The 22,296-nt window shown below is 42.1% G+C and overlaps 1 protein-coding gene across 1 annotated transcript in view; it reads left to right on the forward strand.

The window, feature by feature from the left end:
* RELL1 (RELT like 1) overlaps nucleotides 1-22,296 on the forward strand; it is a 62,056-nt gene that overhangs the window by 12,903 nt on the left and 26,857 nt on the right. Inside the window, exons 2-3 of the mRNA XM_090266991.1 lie at nucleotides 18,102-18,320; nucleotides 20,364-20,435. Of these exons, the coding sequence (XP_090123117.1) occupies nucleotides 18,102-18,320; nucleotides 20,364-20,435 (291 nt within the window). The remainder of the gene's footprint in view (nucleotides 1-18,101; nucleotides 18,321-20,363; nucleotides 20,436-22,296) is intronic.

Genomic DNA, 22,296 nt, shown 5'->3' on the forward strand with positions numbered 1-22,296 from the left:
TGTCCTTGCTTCCTGGAACGGAACTCCTGAAATCCTTGGGATTTAATGAGTGATAGGATTATAGGTATTCATAAAGAGCCTGTTTAGACCAGAGGTAAATTCATGCTAATGCATGACCCTTGGTGGGCCTCCAGATAGCTTCAGGATGGGACCAGTTGCTGGAGGAACCAATTACAGGATTAGAGGATTAGGACTTTCAGCCCCACCCCTGATTTTGGGAAAGGGAGAGAAGCTGGAGATTGGGTTAATTGCCAGTGACCAATGACTTGATCGAGCATGCCTACCTAATGAAACTTCCGTAAAAACTAAAACAAGGAGGTGGAGAGAGCTTCTGGCTTGGTGAAGCTCTGGATGTGCTGAGAGGTGGCATGTCTGGGGAGGGCATGGAAGCTCTGTGCCTCCCCTTCTTGCCTGCCCTATGTGTCTCTTCCATGTGGCTCCTCCTGAATTATATTCCTTAATAATGAAACAGTTGTTGTTGGCAGCCGTCCGTCTCGAGAGACGATGGTGTAGCTTCTTAAGAGTCTATCTGCACCGCCGAGAATGGCTGTGCAGTCCGACTCGGGAGTGACATGGTATCTGTCTCCTCCCGTGTTGAATCGACATCTTGAGATGACGCTGAAGCTACAGAGCCTGGGCAGGGTGATATGGAGGGTCTGCTGTTGCCCATGCAGCAGACCCCCCCTCTCTTCGCAGCTGAAGGGTCCAAGGGAAAGACGGAGTCAATACAGCTTGGCTTCAGGTGCGCCGCAGGAGTTGCCGGTGTTGACTACAACGTCAAACCGCCTTAGGGACTCCGGCTCCGGATTTTCTGTCGGGGTTTACTCCCTTAGCCTTTCCCCTGAAGAGGTATTTTCCTATAGTGAGTGAAACAGACCCATTGATCTCTCACATTTATGTATATCGGACTAGCAAAAAATGATCTTTCGTTCTAGAATACCTTTTAAAGGATAGTTGTATAGCAGTTATTCTGGAAAGAGAGAATAATGTCTCCCGCTGGAGCAATGAAAGTTTTTAATACTTTTGGAAAACAGATACTGTGCGTCCTCCAGGGCAAAGGGTAGGCATGCTTACTCTCCAGTATAAATAGGATAATGTCTCCCCCTGGAACAAAAGGAAGGTACACTTACTTCCAATTCCAATGAAACAGTACTCCTAAATATAGCACTTTCCTGAGTTCTGTGAGTCGTTATAGCAAAGTGTCTGACTTGAAGGAGATCGTGGAAATCCCTGAATTTCTGGTGGTTAGCCTGGGGCCCTATCTGCAGCTGCCTTTTGAATTGGGGCAGTCTTGTGGGGCTGTGCCCTACAACCTGTGGGGTTTGTACTAATAGTTAGTGTCAGAATTGAATTGAGGTGCAAGACACCCAGTTGGTGATGGAGAACTGGTTGTTGGAAAAATGAAACAGTCAAATGTTTCCTATTGGGAAAACACTAACTTACAACATTAAAGCTTGTGCCTGGAATAACCTCTTTGAAATTATAGTGGTTTACTATTTAGGTAAAAACTCAAAGGCATTTAAAAAATATAGTGGGAAAGAAAAGAAATTGTCAAGTTAGTGCCTTATTGTCTATGTATTTACATTGTGTTCGATAGTGTAATAAAGCAGACGTTTACCACTGTGTGGTTTCCTTTGACTCTTCTGTGATATAGACCAAAGATACTATAGCATTGTCTGAGCCTCTCATCATTGGAAATATCTGGTATGGAAATATTATGGGTTTTAATCATAGGCAGTCTCCTTACTTAAGGGACTTCCAGTATTCTGGTTTACCTCTATAGCATTAATAATACCATAGGTTGAACCGCAATTTATAATCTTGCCATACAGAGATAACTAGTGTGTAAACATTTTGATATCTTTTTTCCCCAATAAAACTGAGATCATGTTAGCTCAAACTCCTGTTTTATATTCATCTACTCACTTAACATTTTTCATTCATAAGTGAGATCATCTTGGACAAAGGGATATGGCAAATCTGATTCCATCATACAGATTGTTTCTATTGTTTTAAAAATCAAAGGGAAGTTTAGGATTTCTAAGAAGTAATGAACAGTTTCGACAGTGTTAAATGTAAATCAGGAGGGCCTTTTGATTTTGCTTCTTATTAATAGCCATTTTTTTTAAAAATTTGTACTTGATGCCAGAAAAATAAATTAACTTGGAGAGAATATAACTTAAATGCACCTTCCCTTCCCAATAATTGACCCTCTAGGAAAAAACATTCTGTCATTCTAGATTTTTTTTTTTTTTTAATTTAATTTATTCTTTTAGAGGGGAAGGGAGGGAGAAAGACAGGGAGAGAAACATCAATCGGCTGCCTCTCACATTCCCCGGACCACCAACCCCCGACCCCCGATCAGGGACCTGGCCAACAACCCAGGCATGTGCCCTGACTGGGAATCAAACTAGCGAATTTTTGGTTCACAGGCCTGTGCTCAGCGCACTGAGCCACACCAGCCAGGACCTGTCATTCTATATTTAGTACTGAATTAGATGTACAATGATTACCCATAAATTTCTTACTCAAGACTCTTAACTCAACTAGAGATACTGTAGATAATCCCATTTCATGGAACTTGACTGAATGTCAAAACTTAACTGAGTTATATGCTAGTGACTTCCACGTTCATTTCTTCCCTTTAAAATCAACTTCTCTGTCAGAGCAGCCACGCTCTAAGAAATCACCCAGAGACCAATGTGGGAGCAAGCAATGGCTTTATTGAGGGTTGGAGGGGAAGGGCTACTCCTGGACTGACTCAAGGGCCCGTGGGAGCAAAGGGAATGGGGAGCAGGGGAATGGGGACGCCCGGTGCTCCACGTGGGCTCGTAGGAGTCCCGCCTGGCCCTCTGCAGGCGTGTTTTTTATGCTTTTTAAACTGGCCAACCGCACATTTCAGCCTGGATGAGTTTGCTGTATTAGCATAGTCAATAGAGCATTTGCATCTTGCTTGTCCTTCTGACCAGGTTGACTAACACATCCTGTTGTTCTGATCAGGTTTGCGTCCTGGCTACCTCTATATTCTGACATTCTCTGTTTAGGGTTTTCCCCATTCTGTTTAATCTTTCCTTTGCTTGCCTTTTCTGACGGGATCCTTATCTTCTGTCCTCGTTTCTCTCTTTGCTCTTTCTCTAACAGAGCCAGTGGAGACTTCACATCAGAGGACTTCACGGGGACAGAACCTTGGCTCTCCACCTTTAGTCATCTCTGTTTTCCAGTTCCCATATTCCCAGAAGGCGGGCCACGTGCCTGCCTTGCAGGAATCCTGCCTGACTTCAACCTGTGACAAATGGGTGAAGGACTTCTGCAGCTTTCTTTTTAATCCGCATCCACTTCCTGTTCCTGGAAGAAAAGAGAAACCTCGGGGCTGTGTCAGTGTGTGGAGCATGGTTGTGGCAGCTGCTTCCTCGTCTCCAGGCTTAGGCAATTATTCTGTCCCCGACATAAAACACTGCCTCCTTCGGTGTGGCTCATGGCGCTCACGTGGCTCACCGTCCTTTCCTGCTTGTTGGGTTGGCATCCCCAGTGGTGCCATCCGCTCTCTGAGGAAGCCAGTGTTTACACTCACTACCGCTGACAGTGATCGTCAGTATGGCAATCACAGCCGACGTTGATTGAGCACTTACTTTGGTGCTAGACAATCAGGTAGACGCAAGTTCATCTCACTTAAGACTCAGAAACAATTCCATTGTTCTCTTCACTTTAGAGATGAGGAAACTGAGGCACAGGGAAGTTAATTGACTTGCCTGAGATCTCACAACTAGGAACCAAGTTAAATGAACACAGTGCAGTCAAGAGAAAGCTGGCTTCCGCTTTGGCCTCCTTTCCTTTCTCGGGCTCACCTTTGGTGCAGAGCTTGGGTCCTGACTGCAACAGACCTCAGTTCAATTGCCAGCTGTTCCTCAGATGAGGGACCTCGGCTTCAATGCTTTGTTCTTTAAAATGTGTTTGGTAATAGCACCCAAGAGTTGAGATGATTTTTAAAAAGATAATGCCAATAAAAATGCCAGGCATTGCAACAACATGGATGGAACTAGAGAGAATTATGCTTAGTGAAATAAGCCAGGCAACGAAAGACAAATACCGTATGATATCACCTAATACAGGAAACTAATGAACAACACAAACAAACTAGCAAAATTAAACCAGAGGCATGTAATCAAGGAGTAGATTAACAGTGACAAGGGGGGAGGGGGAGGGAGAGAAGGGGGTAAGAAGGGGAAGAGTCTAGAAAAAAAAAAAAAGCCAGGCACATAAATAAGCATTCAGTGTAGGTTCCCTGCTATTAACAGTTGGTGGTAGAGTTGTTCTTTGAACTTCCCAAATGGCCTTGGATGTAGGAAGGGTTAACCCTTTCTGGGCCAGTGCTGGATCATCTTCCTCTTGGAAGGCAGCTGGCTCAGCAACACCCCATTGTTATCCCATGTGGTTGGTTTGTGTTGTCTTCTACTCTGGAAACTACTTGGCTGAACTCCAACCCTGGCAGGGGTGGGTTGTACCCAGAAATTAAGGACCTAGCTCCCTGAGATCAGGCTGTCTGCACTAGTTCTCTCTCTCTCTCTCTCTCTCTCTTTGTGACGCTCCCAGGAGTCCTGGTTTCTACCCGAAACAGGCCATCTGGGCCTGTCCTCTTCCCATTTGGTGGTTTTATTCTGGCACTTGCCGTTTAGCTTCCTCCCAGAGTTTAAATAATTTCTAACCTACTCCCTACTTGACCTCTTGCGAGGAATGTGCATGAACAATCTGTCAGCAATCGCAGCCCCGTGGAAAGAGGGCCTTTGGTGAGGGAGGGTATGCCAGCTTTGCTCCGTTCAGACTTGGCAGTTTGGAATGTGATGGTGTCCCCTGAAAATCCAGCGGGGGGCAATTCCCAAGCTGGTTTTAGGAATGTGCTGCTATTTGTGGTCTTTGCACGCGCCTTTGCTAACTGAAGCCTCCTGTTGACCTCGATGGGCACAGGTGCTTGCTGGTGTATCTCCATCCTTCAGAAAGGGCTTACGCAACAACTGTGTAAAGCTGTGGGGTGTATTAACTTTGAAAATAATTTATGTTTTTAAAAACTGTTGGCATTTGGCATATGGGGGGGGTAAGTACATTGGACATTCTGTCCTACTGAATAGTATCTTAAAACTGCTTATCAAGTTGCAATGAGAGTGGACACCTGATCAGTTACCGGGGGTACTTCTGGAAGGTCGAATCTGCTTTCACGGGGTCAATATAGCAAATGTCTAAGGTGTTCCCACTGTGTTCCAGGAACTGTGGTAGGGATTAGAGGCACAAAGACAGGACATCCTCCGCTCCACTTGGGGAAATGGGCAAGTTTGACGTAGGTGGGGACTTCCCTGCGAATTCTGTGTTGCATTTGGTTGCCCACAGAATGCCCGAGTGATGTACATTGTAGTGATGGGTGGGGAGGATGGTGAGGGCTCTGAGTTTTGGTTCTGCCGGCCACAGATTTATGTGTAAAATGAGGTCTCATCCTCCTTCTTGGCTACTTCCTTGGGATTAAGAGATTTCAGACAAAATAATGAATGTGAAATTATCAAGTGACATTTAGGTGGGGACTTTTATATCTTGTGTGATATCTCTAGCTAATGTGTGTGATTGAAGATTTTCTTCTTTTTTTCCTCCCTTTTCTTTCTTTTCCTTTCTTCTGAAAGATTTTTTGGATATCATGTAATTAACAAGATGAGTACAAATTATGTTTGTGGCAACTATTGAATTGTTGCCAAGTACCATATTTGTGATTATATATATGTGGACAAGATGCGTTTTCCATAAACAGAACAATGTCTTCCTTTTACCTTCATAATAATTCTGGAGGGGTAAAATAAAGCTATACTTTAGAGTGAGCTTTTGCCTGATGCAGTTAAATTAATAATGGGAAATTTTATCCTACTGAGGCTTTTAAAGAAATTTTATCAGTACTAAGTTCATCTTGCTCTAGCTGACTTTAATCATTTTTCATGATGATTTTTACATTAAAAAATGCATGCAGATTCCAATGTTTATCATACTTTCTAGGGTCACATGAAGAGAGACAACTTTTTAGGGTTTGAAGGCATTGGAGTGGATGGATGTGGACCTGGGCCAGCCCTGTGGTCAGTTGGTGACGGTTTAACCACATGCTTACTATGAGGCATGTGTCATTGAGTAGGTAAAATTGAAGGGTACCTCTGCTCTTACAGACACTGTTTAGATAACGTGACTAAGAGTGCGAAGCCTGGGGTCACATCGCCTGGGTTAGATCCTGTCCTACCTCACACATTAGGGCTTGCCATTGAACCCCGTGTGCCTCATTTTCCTCGTCTGCAGATGGGGTGACGAGAGGACCTACCTTACAGATGTGGAAATGAAGGGAGATTGTACACGAAGCAGCTAGAACAGTGCCTGCCACACTGCAAACACTGGGTAAATGCTGCTTTACTATTATTTTAATGTAGCATCTCATTCTTCATAGCACCTTTTGGAAAGAACTGAAGTGAATATTAGATTTCTGAAGTCCTATTGCTTTAAGGTCATTTCAAACAAATGACTTTAAAAATCCCATTTCTTTCTTGAGTAGCCATAACTTACAGTTTGCAAGATGCAGAAAGGTCCACAAACACTCACTACTGTTCTGTCCTCCAGCTACCCAGTCCCTCCCCTGGAAACACAGTGTTATCAGTAAGTAAAGATTTTTTTTAAAATCCCCAAATGGACTACACTGAAAATAACAAGAGAAGGAGGGAGAGGCAGGGGAAGGGGCAAGAGAACAGGAAAAGAGGAAGGAGGAGATTCAGGGAGGCCCTGAGCTCTCCTAGTCCTTGCAGCCCCTGGCTGACACCCCTCTCTGAGGACCCCATGATGTTCTTCCCTCTTGGGGTCTACTGGGGGGCACCTCAGTCTTCTCAGCCTTAGAGGCACGGTTGGTGGCTTCCTGGCTGTGTCCCAGTGCAGATACTGGTGAGCTGACCTTTCTCTGGTCTGGGGTGAGGCCAGGTCAGATAAACCTTCTGTTGTCTTCTGAATGGAAAGCATTGTTTGAGGTCCTGGAAGGTTCTGGAAGAGTCCAGAAGTTGAGATCCTTGGCTTCTCAAAACACAGGGATCCTGAAGTGAATCAGTCTCCTCCCAAGGAGCAGCTGTTGTCTCGGTGAGATCCTTTGGTGCCCGAGGGGGGGGTTGTGTTTGGTCTGGGAGTTCTGGCCTAAGAAATCACTTCAAATGGTGAATCTGAGACAGTTATGAAGAATGCTAGGAACTTTCTCTGACTCTGCAGAGTTAGTTTGATCCAACTATGATGGTAAACATTTATAGTTTCTATCATTATTTTTAAATACCTTTGACATCACCCTAATTTCAATCCTTTGTTCTGGTAGTTATCTGGGGTTCAGGAGTGGTTCCAGTTGTTCCTCCAATTTCCTGCCTGTCAAGAGTGTTTGTTCTCTTGAGAATAACAACAGCAAAAAAAAAATCAACTTTTCTTTTGAAACCTAATATGAAGTTCGTTTTTTATTTTTCCTGAATCACACTAGTTACTTCCCTTCTCAACTCCAGTGGAATACAAAGAAAAAGCACAGCTTAAGTATGTATGGGTTGTGCTTCAAACATTCCTTATTGAGTAATTAGGTTGGAAATTAAAATGCATTTTCCCATTAAAAATGATCATTAGGGTCCCATACGGGTATTTAAAAAGAATGATAAAATAAGACTTTGTGAACTTTTACTACAGAAAAGTTGAAAGAACAATAAAACAGACACCTGTATGTTACCCACTTAGAATCAACATTTTGTCATATTTGCTTTCTCACCCTAACCTGCTTGTCTGTCTACTTACTTTTTTTGCTGAATTAGTTGGAATCAAGCTGCAGACATTCCACCTTTAAATGCATCTACTGTGCATCTTGTGGGATTGACTTCCCTTACATAATAACCACAATACCATAATTGCACCTAAGAAAATAAACAAGTCTTTAATACCGTTTCCTCAATTGTCCTCAATATCCTTTGTAGCTGTTCAAGATTTTTATTATTGTTTAAAATTTTGAACCAGGCTCCAATCAAGTTTTACTTACGGCATTTGGTTATGTTTGTCCTAACAAAAGCTATTTGAATGCACATTTAGCTAGGTATGGGGGAAGGGAAGGAACTGTCTTGGGCACAGGTGATATTTTGATATCTTTGGCTACTTGCTACCTCCCAATTTTCCTGTCTCACTCTTAATGCCTGTCTCCAGACCTGGGGTGCTCCTTCTGCCCTGAGCTCTCTATTTTTGGCACCACCTAGAGTGCAGCTGAGCTTACCCAGGTATTAGCAAAAACCTAAGACAGCTGCGCTTTTCAAGGGGCCTCTTAGTCAAATGCATCTGTCAGGCTGGAGTTCATGGCCAGGCATTGTTGATTTGCGTATGTTTTGCTGGGACAGCTGTTTAGGCATCCATCTCTTCCCAAAGTGATTTTTGCTGCCCAGAATCAGAGTTCTGTGCTCCTGGATTGTGGTGGCATTTCAAAGACTGACAAAATAAAGGTGAATTGCTATATGCATTGGGAGGGATTTTGTCATGGTTGGATAGACTCTGAACAGGCAGGTCCTGTCTGGAGGTCCCCTCCCTGCCTAGTCACAGCTGTGGAGTAGTGGAGGGTGTGGCTGTAGCAGCTGTTTATCTGAGAGGGGTTTAGAAGTTGGCAGCTGCCTGAAGTTTCACTACAAAATTTAGCACTTATTTATATACTGACTTAAACTACTTTCCAATTTTTGTATGAGCTCATTCTCTTCATATATTTTAAGCTTTTAAAATTTATTGGGAAAGTACTGTGTCTTAATAACTGGCACTGTGGGGGATGATCTTCAAAACTCTATGACTTTGGTAACCTCTATGGCCAAAAATAGGAATGATTTGGGGATAATTTTGTTTTTTAGAATTTGCCTTGATTTCTCTTCTTTTGTTAGTGTAGGTAATTGCTTTAAATAGTTTAATCAGTTAACTTAAAAAAGAAGGTCGCTTTGCAGGAGCTAGTAGATCTGGTTATGAGTACCATTCTGAAATATGATCTGCCCTGGTTTTCCTCCTGGCTCTTAACAGCTTTGAACTGTGTGACTGAGTAAATGATATACCCTCCTGGACCTCCATTTCCTGTTGTCTAAAGTGATAGTAGCCACCTCACAGTTGTGACCATCTGAAACCCTGTCGCTGTGGCCTAAACCTTGAGGGGGTCTAAGCAAATATACTAAATGTTTATGCAGTCAACTCAGTGGAACAGAGGTTGTATATGGCCTCACATTAGAAGAGAACAGGCTTTGTTACCAATGAATCTGTCAGATTTGGTTTTGTTACCAGTCCGAAGACCATGTGCCCAATGCTTCGAAAATGCCCAAACTGACAATGTCCAAGTCTGGAGTAAGGAAAGGTTTCTTCATAGAGAAGATGCCAGATTGAGAAGATAAGGGCCTTAATGGTTCTTCAAATCCACCTTAAGAAAGCACAGTGTTCAGGCTTCTCTGTTGTCAAGAGAAGGGAAAATAAGGGCTGTTTTTGTAAAAACTCAAGCCCCAAGCAGAATTCCTCTAGTGATTAGCTCATTTAAAGCAGGAGCTATTAGCCTGAAGGCCATGGGAACAATGCGGGTCTGAGCAAGATGAGTCAGAGAGACAGAGCATTTAACTATTACAGTTTTGCTATGAAATGGGTTTGTTTTTAGATAGTTTTGGATCTTGCCTCGTGGACACAGAAGGGTGGGCTTGTATTTTTCTTTCCAGTCGCATCAACCGTGAGTGAATTGTGGACGAGGCTGTAGATGTTGGGGAAGTTGTAGAATTTTGAGAACTGCAAAGGACATTGGTACTAGCTCATAATTTTTAGCTGAGCAAATCATGGCCCAGAGAGGTAAAGTGACTTGTTCAATAGCGTGGAGGTAGCAGGTGGCAAAGCTGAATAAAGAAAAAGGACTTCTAGAGAAATGCATGTTGAGTGATCTTACTGCCCTTGAGTACAGTGATTTGAATGTATGCTAAAAAAGAAAAAAGAAAAAAAAAAGGAAAAAGAAGGGTGTGTGTGTGTGTATGTGTGTGCTTAAGAGTTCTTTTCCAGCCAAACTTGATGTGGGTTCTCGACTTACTAACCAAGCTCCTTTCCCATCGCAGAGTTGTTGGGTCACTGCTGGGAAACCCTAGCTTCTGAGAATGCAAACCCTTTCCTGATAAAAAGAGAATTGCTATCAGGATCATCAAAATGCTCTTGGCCTTGGGTGGAACAGAGCTGCTTGGGAGAAGTCACAAGGTCTCCTTATCTGTAGTCTCTTGTTATCACCATCGGTTTCCCTGTTATTTTAGTAACCCTCCCGAGATGCACACTGGGTTTGAGGAATGCAGTTTCTGCAGCATTTCTTCTCAGCTCCTCTTGTTACCAGTCTAAAGTCCATGTGCCCAAAGCTTCAAAAGGCCAGTATTCAAAATGTCAGAGTTTGGAGTAAGGAAAGGTTTATTGATCGAGAAGATACCTAATCGAGAAGATGGGGGCCTTCAACGTTCCTCAAGTCCATCTTCAGACAGTGCAAAATCCAGGTTTCTTTTCTGTCAAGGGCAAGGAGAATGGGAGGGGCTGGAGGTGACTGATGACCACGGACATATGGGTGCCAGCGGATTCCAAGGAAGAGCAAGCAACCTTGACATCTCTTTGTTTGCGGTCCATTGACCCCTGCTGATCTGAGTCTGGTCTTGAGGTTCCTGAGCATTTTTGGTAAACAATCATTATTTTGTACATATATCCCACCTCTTCAGAAGAGGCACCTTAGGTCTGGCAAGGGGCTGGCTGTTTTTCCAAAAACTCAGGCCTCAGGCAGAATTCCTCTGATAATCAGCATATCTATAGCAGGAGCTATTTGCCTGCATGTCATGGGACAAATGCAGATTTGAGTAAGATGGAGAGATCAACCATTGGAGTCAGTTGGAAATACAAGTATTACTTGGAAACAAGCTAGAAAATGGCTTCTGATTTTGGGGGGAGCGGGGGATGACTTTTAGCCATTCCTTATACTTCTTCCTCAGTTCTGTGCTGTCTTCAATCTTTTTAGTCTCATGTCTCCCTTTGTGACCTTCTCAGTGGGATCTTGGCAAAACACACCTACATAGTGAGCCCTCAAAATACAGTGAGTTAATTAACTAAACCTAGTGTAGGTAAGTAAATAAATAAACCTGGCTGGGGCAAGGAAAAACCCAATGGTTTTGATAAACGCTGGCTCTTGTTGGACATTTTTTTTTCCTTGTAAGGTTGTGGAAGGGAATCATTTATCAGTGAGAGCCGAGAACTCCTGTTTCCAATGCTCTTGCTACCTACAGAAGGTACTGGAGATGAAGTGATAGGCTTATTTTTGAAGAGGTTGAGATGAACCAGGTTGCAGCCTGCACATGTGAGCTGTGGTTTCAGAGTTGGGAGGGAGGTCAGAGATAGTGGACAATAGTAGAGTTTTGCAGTTCATCCCATATAGTGCTTTGGAGTCTGGTATTGGGCCTTTTCAAAACATATTCTACTTCTAGAAAAGAGTCTGTATTCCTCAACCCAGGGACTAGCCTTAGCTTCCCTTGCATTGAAAAACTTCCCTCTGAGGCCACCAGGACGTCCCATGCATTGCTCTTCCTTCCTATTTTATTTTTAAAATTTATTTATTCATTTCCTGTAGTATGTATGTATTTATTTTAGGAATTGAAGTTTACTTCAAGAAATGACAGAGGGAAGTTTTTTTAAAAATTACAAGTTGCATCCTAAATTAGAAACTAAAGATTTCTCATATGTTCTTAGGATCGTATCTGTGGCCTAATTGGTCTGAGCTCTTGATTCTTTTTCTATAAATGCACTTCTTAGATTCTTTCTTTCTCCTTTTCATCATGGTAAGAACATTCATGTGGGATTTACCCTCTTCACAAATTTGGAAGTGTACAACCCAGTACTGTTAGCTGTAGATAATGTTGTGCAGCAGATCTCTAGAGCTTATGCATCTTGCAGAACTGAAACTTTATACCCATAGGAACAACAACTTCCCATTTCCTTCTCCTCCGCATCTGGCAATCAGTATGATATCCTCTGCTTCTAAAAGTCTGACCATTTTTGTCCCTCACATAAATGGAATCGGGCAGTATGTGTCCTCCTGTGACTGGTGTATTTCACTCAGCATAATGTCCTCCAGGTTCATCTGCTGTCACCTGTGACAGAATTTCTTCTTTAAGGCTGAGAAGGATTTGATTGTATGTATACACTGCATTTTCTTTATCCATTTATTCACCGAGTAGCATTTGGGTTGTTTCCATAACTTGACTATCTTGAATAATGCTGCAGGGAGCGTGGGTGTGCAGATACCTCTGAAGAAATCCTGATTTCAATTCTGTTGGATAAATACCCAGGCATGGAACTGCTAGATCATATGGTAGTTGTATTTTTAATTTTTGAAGAACCTTTATACTTTTTTTCCATAGTGGCTACACCATTTACATTTCCTTCCTATTTTAGTTCTCTCTTGCAACGTTTGACCTAGCTGACTGCTCATTCCTTCTGGAAACTCCTTCCTTTGTGTTCTAAGTGCCCTGGCTTCTCTTCCTCTGCTTCCTCCTGGTGTAGATCCAGTTGCTCAATAGATGTTTCCATCTGAATGTCCCCCTGTTTACCTCTCTCTCCACATGCTCAAAACTGAACTCGTGATACTGTCCTCTGCAGGCCAAGCATATTGGTTTGCTGAAGCTGCTGTAACAAAGTACCACAGAGTGGGTGGCTTAAAATAGAGAAATGTATTGTCTCCGTTCTGGAGGCTAGAAATCCAAGATCAGGGTTGGCTGAGTTGTTTCCTTCTGAGGGCTGTGGGGCGGGATCTCTTTCATGCCTCTCTGCTAGCCTCTGGTGGCTTGCTGGCCATTTTTGGCATTTTTTGGCTTGTAGAAGCATCACCCCGATTTCTGCCTTTTATGTTTACATGGTGTTTTCCCTTTGTGAATGGCTGTCTCAAATTTCTCCTTTTTATAACGACACCAATCGTATGGAATTAGGGGACACTGTAATGACCTCATTTTGACTTGATTACCATTGTAAAGATTCTGTCTCCTAATGAGGTCACATTCCAAGATACTTGGGGTTAGGACTTCAACATTCGAATCGGGAGGGAGGCAAAATTCAATCCATAACGCCAAGCAAACTTTTTCAGATGTTTCTAATCTCAGTGAATGAACCCAGTGTCCACTGTGTTGCCCAAACAGAAATAGAGGCATCATTTGTATAATTTCACTTGTCCTTGTATTAACTGGGGTTCAGAGGTCACAAATATTGGAGGCAGAATTTTGGAATAGCCTCCAACAGCTTTACAAAGAGGTCTGTGACTCCCAAATGGCTGACAACCTCTGCTCTATGTCTTTTTTTTTTAAAGTGTTGACCACCTTGATACAAAAGTAATACATATGTACAAATTTTAGAATATACAAATAAAATTTTAAATTATCCTATTATCCAATTACCCAGAATCACTTAATATTTTGGTTATTTTTTCTATATTTTATGCCTTTATGCATTTTTTTTTTACTAGTTAGGTCATACTATATGTAAGATTTTGAATCTAGCTTATAAAATTCAACATTAGATTGTTTTCCCATATCTTCACAACATCTTCATAAACAGATTTAAATGGTGCATTTTATTTCATCAAACTGTTATCAAGCAAAAGGGGGTTCTTTCACATGTCACCTTGGTGTAAAATCCAACAGCTAGTATGTCAGGGTACATCAGAGAAGGAAAACTCTGACTCCAAAAAACCTCCGCTGCCTTGCGGCATACCTCTTCAGGGGAAAGGCTAAGGGAGTAAACCCCGACAGAAAATCCGGAGCCGGAGTCCCTAAGGCGGTTTGACGCTGTAGTCAACACCGGCAACTCCTGCGGCGCACCTGAACCCAAGCTGTATCGACTCCGTCTTTCCCTTGGACCCTTCAGCTGCGAAGAGAGGGGGGGTCTGCTGCATGGGCAACAGCAGACCCTCCATATTACCCTGCCCAGGCTCTGTAGCTTCAGCGTCATCGCAAGATGTCGATTCAACACGGGAGGAGACAGATACCGTGTCACTCCCGAGTCGGACTGCACAGCCATTCTCGGCGGTGCAGATAGACTCTTAAGAAGCTACACCATCGTCTCTCGAGACGGACGGCTGCCGACGAGTATTGAGGAAAACAGGTCTTTATTTACAATATTACAACCTGGGGAGGGCAGTGAGCACTTCGGCTCAGAGCCCTGTTCTCCCACGGGACCCAGCACTTCCCTTGCTCCCCAAAAGGCTAGAAGCCAAAAACATGCCCAGAAGTTCCCCATCCCTTACCTGTCAGCTGACTCCTTCAGGATCTGGGGTATGAGGTCATCAGCCTCCGTATAACAGTCCAGGAAAACATGTGCCGGGTTGCACTGGATCACGCATGGTTCTCTCCTTTCTTTCCCTTTCAAACCGCATGGTTCTTCCCCTTTCAAAGCCACATGGATCTCCCTTTGCAAATGGCTGCCGCCTTATTTTTACATCCCTGTGACATAGTGGGCAGGGTGACTGCTTCTGATCATTCATAGAACCTTGTGCAGGCCCTGTAGGCTCTTTCCTCACCATTCTATGGTCAAACCCCCTCCCATCTCCTTGGGGCCTTGGAAGAACCAAAGCCATGTGCATAACTAAGACACTAGCTACCAGCCATAGGTATGCAAAGGCATCTTGAAAGCTGTCCCCTTCCCCATTCCAAAACTGTAGGCTCTGGGGATTTTGAGGACCCCGCTCTGTAACAAAATGGTAGACTACGATTGACTTAGATATTTTCTTACTATCCTATTGTCAAACATGTGGGTACTACCATTTTTGACTTTTATAAATAATGCTGCACAAACTTTTGCTATTAATTTGTACTAAAATAACTAATTTGTTCATAATTCAGATATGATTCAGCTGAGGGTGAAGGAGAAAGGTAGACACAGTGTCTTTAAGCAAATTATTTGAGTAAATAGAAGGAAGGCTAAACTTACTTAAGTTAATGAATGACTTAGATATTATCTGTGAATAGTTCCTTTGTGATTTAAAATTTATTCTTCATCGATAATGGGCTGTCTAATAGAAGTTTTGGGTTGATGGAAATATTCTTTATTTGATCTGTCCAGTATTATAGCAAATTAGCCACATGTGACTATCAAACACTTGAAATGTGGTTAGTGCAACCATGGAACTGAATTTTTAATTTTACCTAATCTTAATTAAGTTTATTTCTGTATATTTTATTGATTATTCTATTATGGTTGTCCCAATATAATCTTAATTAAGCTTAAATAACTATTTGTGGCTGGTGGTTACCATATTGAATAGTGTTGGTCTATTAAGATGTTGACTAAACACTTATAGTGCTTTATTTTTTCCCAGACACTATTCTAAGTGCTTAACTTATTAATATATTTAATCCTCACAATGACTCCATGATGTAGTCTTCCAGTTACTAGTGCTATAGAACAAATTACTCCTGAGTTTAGTGGCTTAAAAGAACAGTAATCACTTATTTTGCTTAGGAATCTATGATTTGGGCAGGTTTTATCAGAAACAGCTCATCTCTGTTCCATGGAGCATCAGCTGGGGCTCTAGGATCTTCTTCCAAGATGGCTCAATTACATGACTGGCAAATTGATGACTGCATATGACAACGGATCACTTCCAACATCCTCTATTGGTCAGGCAACACACAGAGTATATATTCAAGGGGAGGAGCTATAGACCTTACATCTCCATGGGAGCTGTGTCTAGTAGTTTAGAGCCATGTTTTAAGATCCTCAGAAAGGTACAGTCATCTTGACTCCATTTTACATATAAGGAAAAAGCACAGAGCATTTACCAAGGTGAGAAGCCTGGTAAGTGGCCAAGCTGTTATTTATGCCAAGCAGTATTGACCTTTTAACCCCAGTGCCTATATTGCATCTCTCCATAATTCATGTTTCGCTCATTAGATTTATATCGTCCCCAGTTTTTTCATGTTAAAATAATTATGACATCGTGACTGATACATGTTTGTAAGTCACAAGCACTGTAAATAATGTAGTATCTGCAAGGGTTTGCTAGATGTCACATTAACGATGAAGACACATTCCCAGCCACCTGCTTCAGGAGGAGCTGCTTGAATCCACTTCTCAGCTCCTCTGCTTTCATCCCTGTTTCCCACTGCTCCCAAAAAGAATTTGTTTTCACCTCCTGATTGAAACAGAGTATGAGTCTGAATAAAACCCTCTCAGTTTTAGCATGCTGCCTGCTTCACCTATTCCTGGTGTGTGGAATGAGTGTTAGTAAAAAGGAATCAATAAATAAGTTATTTAGAATTATAATTATTTTGATTCTTAGAAGAGAAATCAGAAAAAAATATATAGGTTGAAAATACAGGTTAAAAAATATATAGGTTATCTGAAATTCTAGAGGTTGCCTGATACCGAATGCAGCCATTTACAAACCTAGGAAACCAGCAATTTCCTTTCATGTTCAGGTTCAAAGATAATGGATATTTCTATGTGTAGCAGAGGTAACCCTTTGCTCTATGCATCTTGGTTTGCAAATTAGGCTCTGTTTGATACCTTTGCTGCAGTGATGAAATGTGGTCATTGCACACCAGGTATCTGTCCTCCACGTAATCATTACAACACAGATTCTTTTTTCACCAAAATACTCTTGAGAGAGCTTGAAATTAAATGTATCTAGCTTTCCAGTTTCTGGGTTTCTTAAGCAACATGTATGAATCTTTTTGATGTAGAAAACCCCATTTTTATCACTTCATGATATGAGTATTCCAAATAATGAGACTTCATTTCAATCAAAGCCCATAGTTTTCTTTAGTTCTCATCTTGCCTGATCCCCTCTTTGATCATTCTCTCCGCATTTTGTATTTGTGAACTGGTACTTTGCTGATTTTCTACACGGTCAGTTCTTAATTGGCCCTGTCTCACTTAGGTTACTCAGTTTCCTACGGAGGAGCTTGCATCCCACGGGTCTGCCCAGATATCCGACTGCCTCTGGTGTAAGTCCATGTGATGCTTTGACATGTCTAAAAGCAAATTTATCCTTTTCTCCAGCTGCCCTTTTCTGAAGTCTTAAAACAGGTCCCCACCATCATTCTTCCCTTCTGGTGTCCCATGTGTATTTGCCACATCATTTCTCCCACTCTGTCATGATCTGCCCACGTGTTGACTTTCAGTGGCTGATTCCAATGCTACCCTACAAGTTACAAAATGGTAGTGGCCAAGTTATGTGACTTATCACTCCCTCTATCCAGCTCCCAGCATGGAGTTTTTCACATAAAGGACATGCCATAAATGTTAATTTGGATCATTGAATGAATAAACAAGTGCATATGCTTTCATTGTTATGCTTCTGCACTCCTGGGCCAAACTCTTAATGCCATTCTGGATTTTTCCCTTTTTCATACTCCACATCTGTCAGTTTACTAAATCCTTCTAGGAAGCTCCCTGAGACAAGGATCTTTGTTCTTCTTGCCCAGTGATATATCACAAATGACTCCACTGATGCTTGGCATTTACTGTCTTGCAGAAATGGTTCTAAATGTTTTACATATATTAATTTATTTCATCTTCATAGCAGCCCTAGAAGGGTGGGTAGCTACTATTACTGTACCCATTTCGCACGGGAACCGAGGCATCGTTTCTGTCATTGCTCAGTGTCACATGGCTGCCAAGAGGTGGAGTCAGAACTTGAATCTACGTCTTCTGAGTCTGTACTAATAATGGTACCTAAGGATTATGTGTTTACTCTGTGCTGGATACTTTTACTAACTACTTTTATTCCATGCCGTGTAGGTACTCCTGTAGATGAAGAAGCAGAAGACGGCTTTGGAGAGGTTTAAAAAAAAAATTATCCAGATTGGGACCAGTTTATGAGTAGCAGGGACAGGGTGGCACTGTGTTAGCCCAAACATGGGCTTTCCCTGTATGCCTGAACTTCCAGACCCATGAGTGTCTGCATGACCCATGGTTTTGGGAGCAGCAGACTGGGATTTACTATAACACTTCCCCAGGTCATTGGGTGTTCCATGCTCCTTACAGACATGTAATGTGGCCATGCATGTTTCTTCCTCCAGACCATGGTGGCAGCCGCACACTGAACTCCAGAGCAGAGACGACACCGTCGCCCACTGACAATACTGGGAGCACACACCCCGAGTATATTGCATATGCACTTGTCCCTGTGTTCTTCATCATGGGTCTCTTTGGCGTCTTCATCTGCCACCTGCTTAAGAAGAAAGGCTATCGTTGTACAACAGAAGCTGAGCAAGATGCGGAAAAAGTTGAAAAGATAGGTGAATAATCTGGATTCTTTTTATGAGAGCGTGAGTGGGGACGATTTTTAAATATGTGTGTGTGTATTTTTTCATCTCTGTGAGGCAAAATGATCCATGTTAACAACAGGTAGTGTGGCATAATGTCCGTATACACGTCACAGTAACCATACACACCTAGCGTTTGAAATCTGGCTTTCACTTATTAAATGCCTACCAGGTAATTCCTCTTACTTGCTTTATGGCCTCGGGCAAGTTATATATGCTTTGAATCTCTGCTATGTATAATTTGACTGAAATTTAATTTTAGTTAATTTAATGCCAATTTAATTGAAAAATTGAATTCATTTATATGAGTACAATAATCTCTGCCTTGTAGGATTATTGTGATATTTAGAGAGAAGATGCATGTGAGGATTGGCACAGATGGCCACTCAGTAAATATTAATTATTACTACTATTATTGAATTCGATTCTAATTAAAATAATGGGAAAATTCAACAGATCTCACCACTTTGAGGGCATTACTTTTGCTAGGGAGTTCTCTCTTAAATCTATGAAATTGGAGTTTATGTTGTTTACATTAATGATTTGTGAACAGTGCAGTGTAAGAATGCCAAAAAACTGGTGCCTTATTATTAACGTTAGGGTGACTCACCTTTTATCCCTAAATGAGGTCATTAGGTAGTGTTTAGAAAAACTTTAGAGATGAAATTCTGTTCTTTCCATGAATGTTCATCCTGACTTGGGTCTTGGGCAGTTGTAGATAACTCTCCATATCCCTTTCAGCTTCTCAAAGGGCAGTTTTTGCAAAAGGTGACATTTGGAGTAAGTAGGTCACCCTTCTAGCCATCTTCAAGGGTGGTGTGGGGGGAGCTTCCTCATTCCTTGCCAGCTTGCTAGCCTCTTGGTTTTTCCTATCCCCACTGACCTTTGAAGTAGAGAGAACACAGTTGTAGGATGAGTCATGTGCAGCTTATGAGTAAACCAAAGCTGAGTGTTTGTCAACAGAAAGTGGAGCCTCCCCCTCTCCTTGCTAGACGCTCGGTAGTTTGGTTAGCAGGCAGTATCTGCACTGTCCCACCAAATGTGCATGTTTGTGGAGGAGGAAGCATCTGTGATGGAGAAGGCGCTTTTCCAGGTACATGGGTAGGACATCACACACCTTGATTCATTCTCTATGAACTAGGATGAAGTGTACCAACTCTCCCCCTTTCTTCTTCTTTCTAAAAAATATTTATTTATTTTAGAGAGAGGGGAAGGGAGGGAGAAAGAGAGGGAGCGGAACATTCATGTGTGAGAGAAACATTCATTGGCTGCCTCTTGCACGCCCCCTCCCAGGGACTTGGACCACAACCCAGGCATGTGTCCTGACCTGGAATTAAACTGGTGACCTTTTGGTTTACAAGATGACGCCCAACCCACTGAGCCATACCAGTCGGGGTTCTTCTTGTCTTATTGAAACAAATTATACAGACAGGTTTCAGAACTAAAGTTTGATTTTTTTTTTTTTCTTTTTCGAAGAGTCTCCCAAAGTAAACTGACTTTGTGAGCAAATAACCATGGCCAAAATTTATATCATTTGGAAGTATATTTAAAAGAAACAAGAGTCTTTTAAACATGGATGAATATTATATTACCCAATTAAAAAAAAAGAAGTTAATACTCCACATTTATATAGTTCATTTGCAATTAAAATAATCCAAAAAGAAATTTTTCTTTCAATTAGCTTGCTTCCATTATGCCCAAGGGTCTAACAAAGAGCTGAGAGAGAAATATTAGAGGTGTGGACTGAGTCTTGGAAAGTGAGTGGGTGTTGGGACTTGAGAAGAAATTGATGAACAGTTCTGACACGTTTTATGTTTGTTGGGCCAAGGAATCACTGTGGGCTATGACCTGGCAGTTTGGGGCTGAAGGAAGGAAGCTGGGTTCCTTAGCATGAGGTGATCGGCAGAGTTTTCTGGAGACTGTCCAGTGAGGTCTTGGGCTCTGAAATTGAATGTCTCATTGACTTGATCCAGGTGACCAGTTGTAACCTATTGTCCCCTTCTCCTTTTCTTTCAGAGTTGAATGACAGTATAAATGACAATAGTGACACTGTTGGGCAAATTGTCCACTACATCATGAAAAATGAAGGTATGTCTGTTTTAGTCTTCTGGAACAATTCACCATTCATATGTTTTATTAAGAACCTGCTTGGAAGAGTCAGGATTTGTATGGACTTCCTGTCAGTTTTCTGAAGTTATTGGCAGCACCTTTTACGTAAGCTCAGCTTCCCACGTTATCCAACCTGAGTGTTTCAAATAAGTAAGTTTTCTGAGTCCATCAGTCTGAGAGTCCTGGCCTCACCTTGATGTGGGGAAAGTCACATTAGCTGAGGTCCTCCTCTGTGAGAGGAAGGTAATCATAACATCCACCTCATCGCATTGTTGTGACACACTGCATGTAAAGTGCTTAGTATGATAGCACTCAAATATTATCTGTTCTTTTTTTGTGCTTCAAAAATTATGGTAAAATATGCATAATGTAAAATTTACCATTATACTCATTGTAAAGTGCATAATTCATTGGCATTAAGTACATTCACATAAACAGGGAACAGACTGACAGGGACCAGAGGGGAGGAGAGAGGGGGAAGGGGGAGAAAAGAAGGGGAAGGGTCTAGTCAAGAAACTAGTATAAATGACTCATGAACATGGACAACAGGGTGGGATTGACTGTGGGAGTAGGTGGGAGAGGAGTGGGGCAGGGAAGAGAAGGGGGAAAAATGGGACAACGGTAATAGAAAAAGAATAAAAACAAAGAAAATAAAAAGGGCATTCAGTGTTGTACAACCATCACCACTGTCTGGTTCTAGAACTTTTTCATCATCCCAAACTGAAACTGTACCTGTTAAGCTGTCACTCCCCACACTCTGACCCCTTCCCCCACCATCCGCTGGCCACCACTACTCTGCTTTCTGTCTCTATGAATTTGTCTGTTCTGTGATCCATTCTTAAGTGTAAAAGGTTTTTTAAAAAGTTTAACCTTTATCGATGTAAGCATTTTTCCCCTCTGAATTGTATTCTACACCCCCATCTTCTTAATGGAGCGTTAATTTAATCTTCATTAGATACATCAGGGTCATTGCTCTGCACACTGGTTATTATCACCATAGGGTGATGCCTTGTCCTCAGTGACTTCTGAAGTTTGTGCAACTCCTGGCCCACATACCCAATAGCTGCAGATCCCCATTCTTTGAATTTTCATGAGACTTGAAAAGATAATATTTTCCTTGGGCACTGTCTTTGCTTGTCAGTGCTTGATCGTGTGGTGTGCACTGGTGCAACTGAGCCGTTGGTCCAGAGGCTGAAATACCTCAGTGTTGCTCAATACATACCTGCTCTTCTGCCCCAGCCCTTCCCTGGAGAGCCCTTACCCCGTGATCCTCACTATCACCAAGAGCATCTGCCTGGCCCGGGCTGTTAGTCCATTTAGTGACCTGGAAGAACAGCCATTTCATAGGGTTCTGCATAATTTGCATAGTTCTTTACAGAGTGTGCTTTATGTATTTGGCATAGGTCTAGGCACTTTATGTGTGTAATTTCATTGACTCCTCAAAATACATCTAAAGTTAGTGTTATATCCATTTCACAAATGAAGAAATGAAGGCTCCAGGTAGTTGAGTTCCCATGGGGGTAAGCAGCCTAGTTCTCTCTGGGTCTCTCTCAAATGCACAGTGTTGCCACTGCTCTCTTCTAATTTGCAGCTTCTGGTTTCTGCAGGATGTAAAACCAGATAACCAAACTTAAAGGAGTGGTTTTAAAAATGACACCGAAAAAGACCAGAATGCTTGGATTTTGATCTGTCTTCCAGAGATCTTCCGTCAGGGAGCAGTCCTTGGTGATGCTCTTCTTGAGTGCTCCATGGTCTATGTTTCTCTCACATAGAAAAGTGGTTTTTAGTTTGCACAGGCAATACACAAACACGTTCTTGGTGTAGAAGCTTCAGCTGTCAC

This window comes from Furipterus horrens, unplaced genomic scaffold (genome assembly GCF_987537825.1).
Source record: "Furipterus horrens unplaced genomic scaffold, mFurHor1.1.pri manual_scaffold_2, whole genome shotgun sequence".
Classification (NCBI taxonomy): domain Eukaryota; kingdom Metazoa; phylum Chordata; class Mammalia; order Chiroptera; family Furipteridae; genus Furipterus; species Furipterus horrens.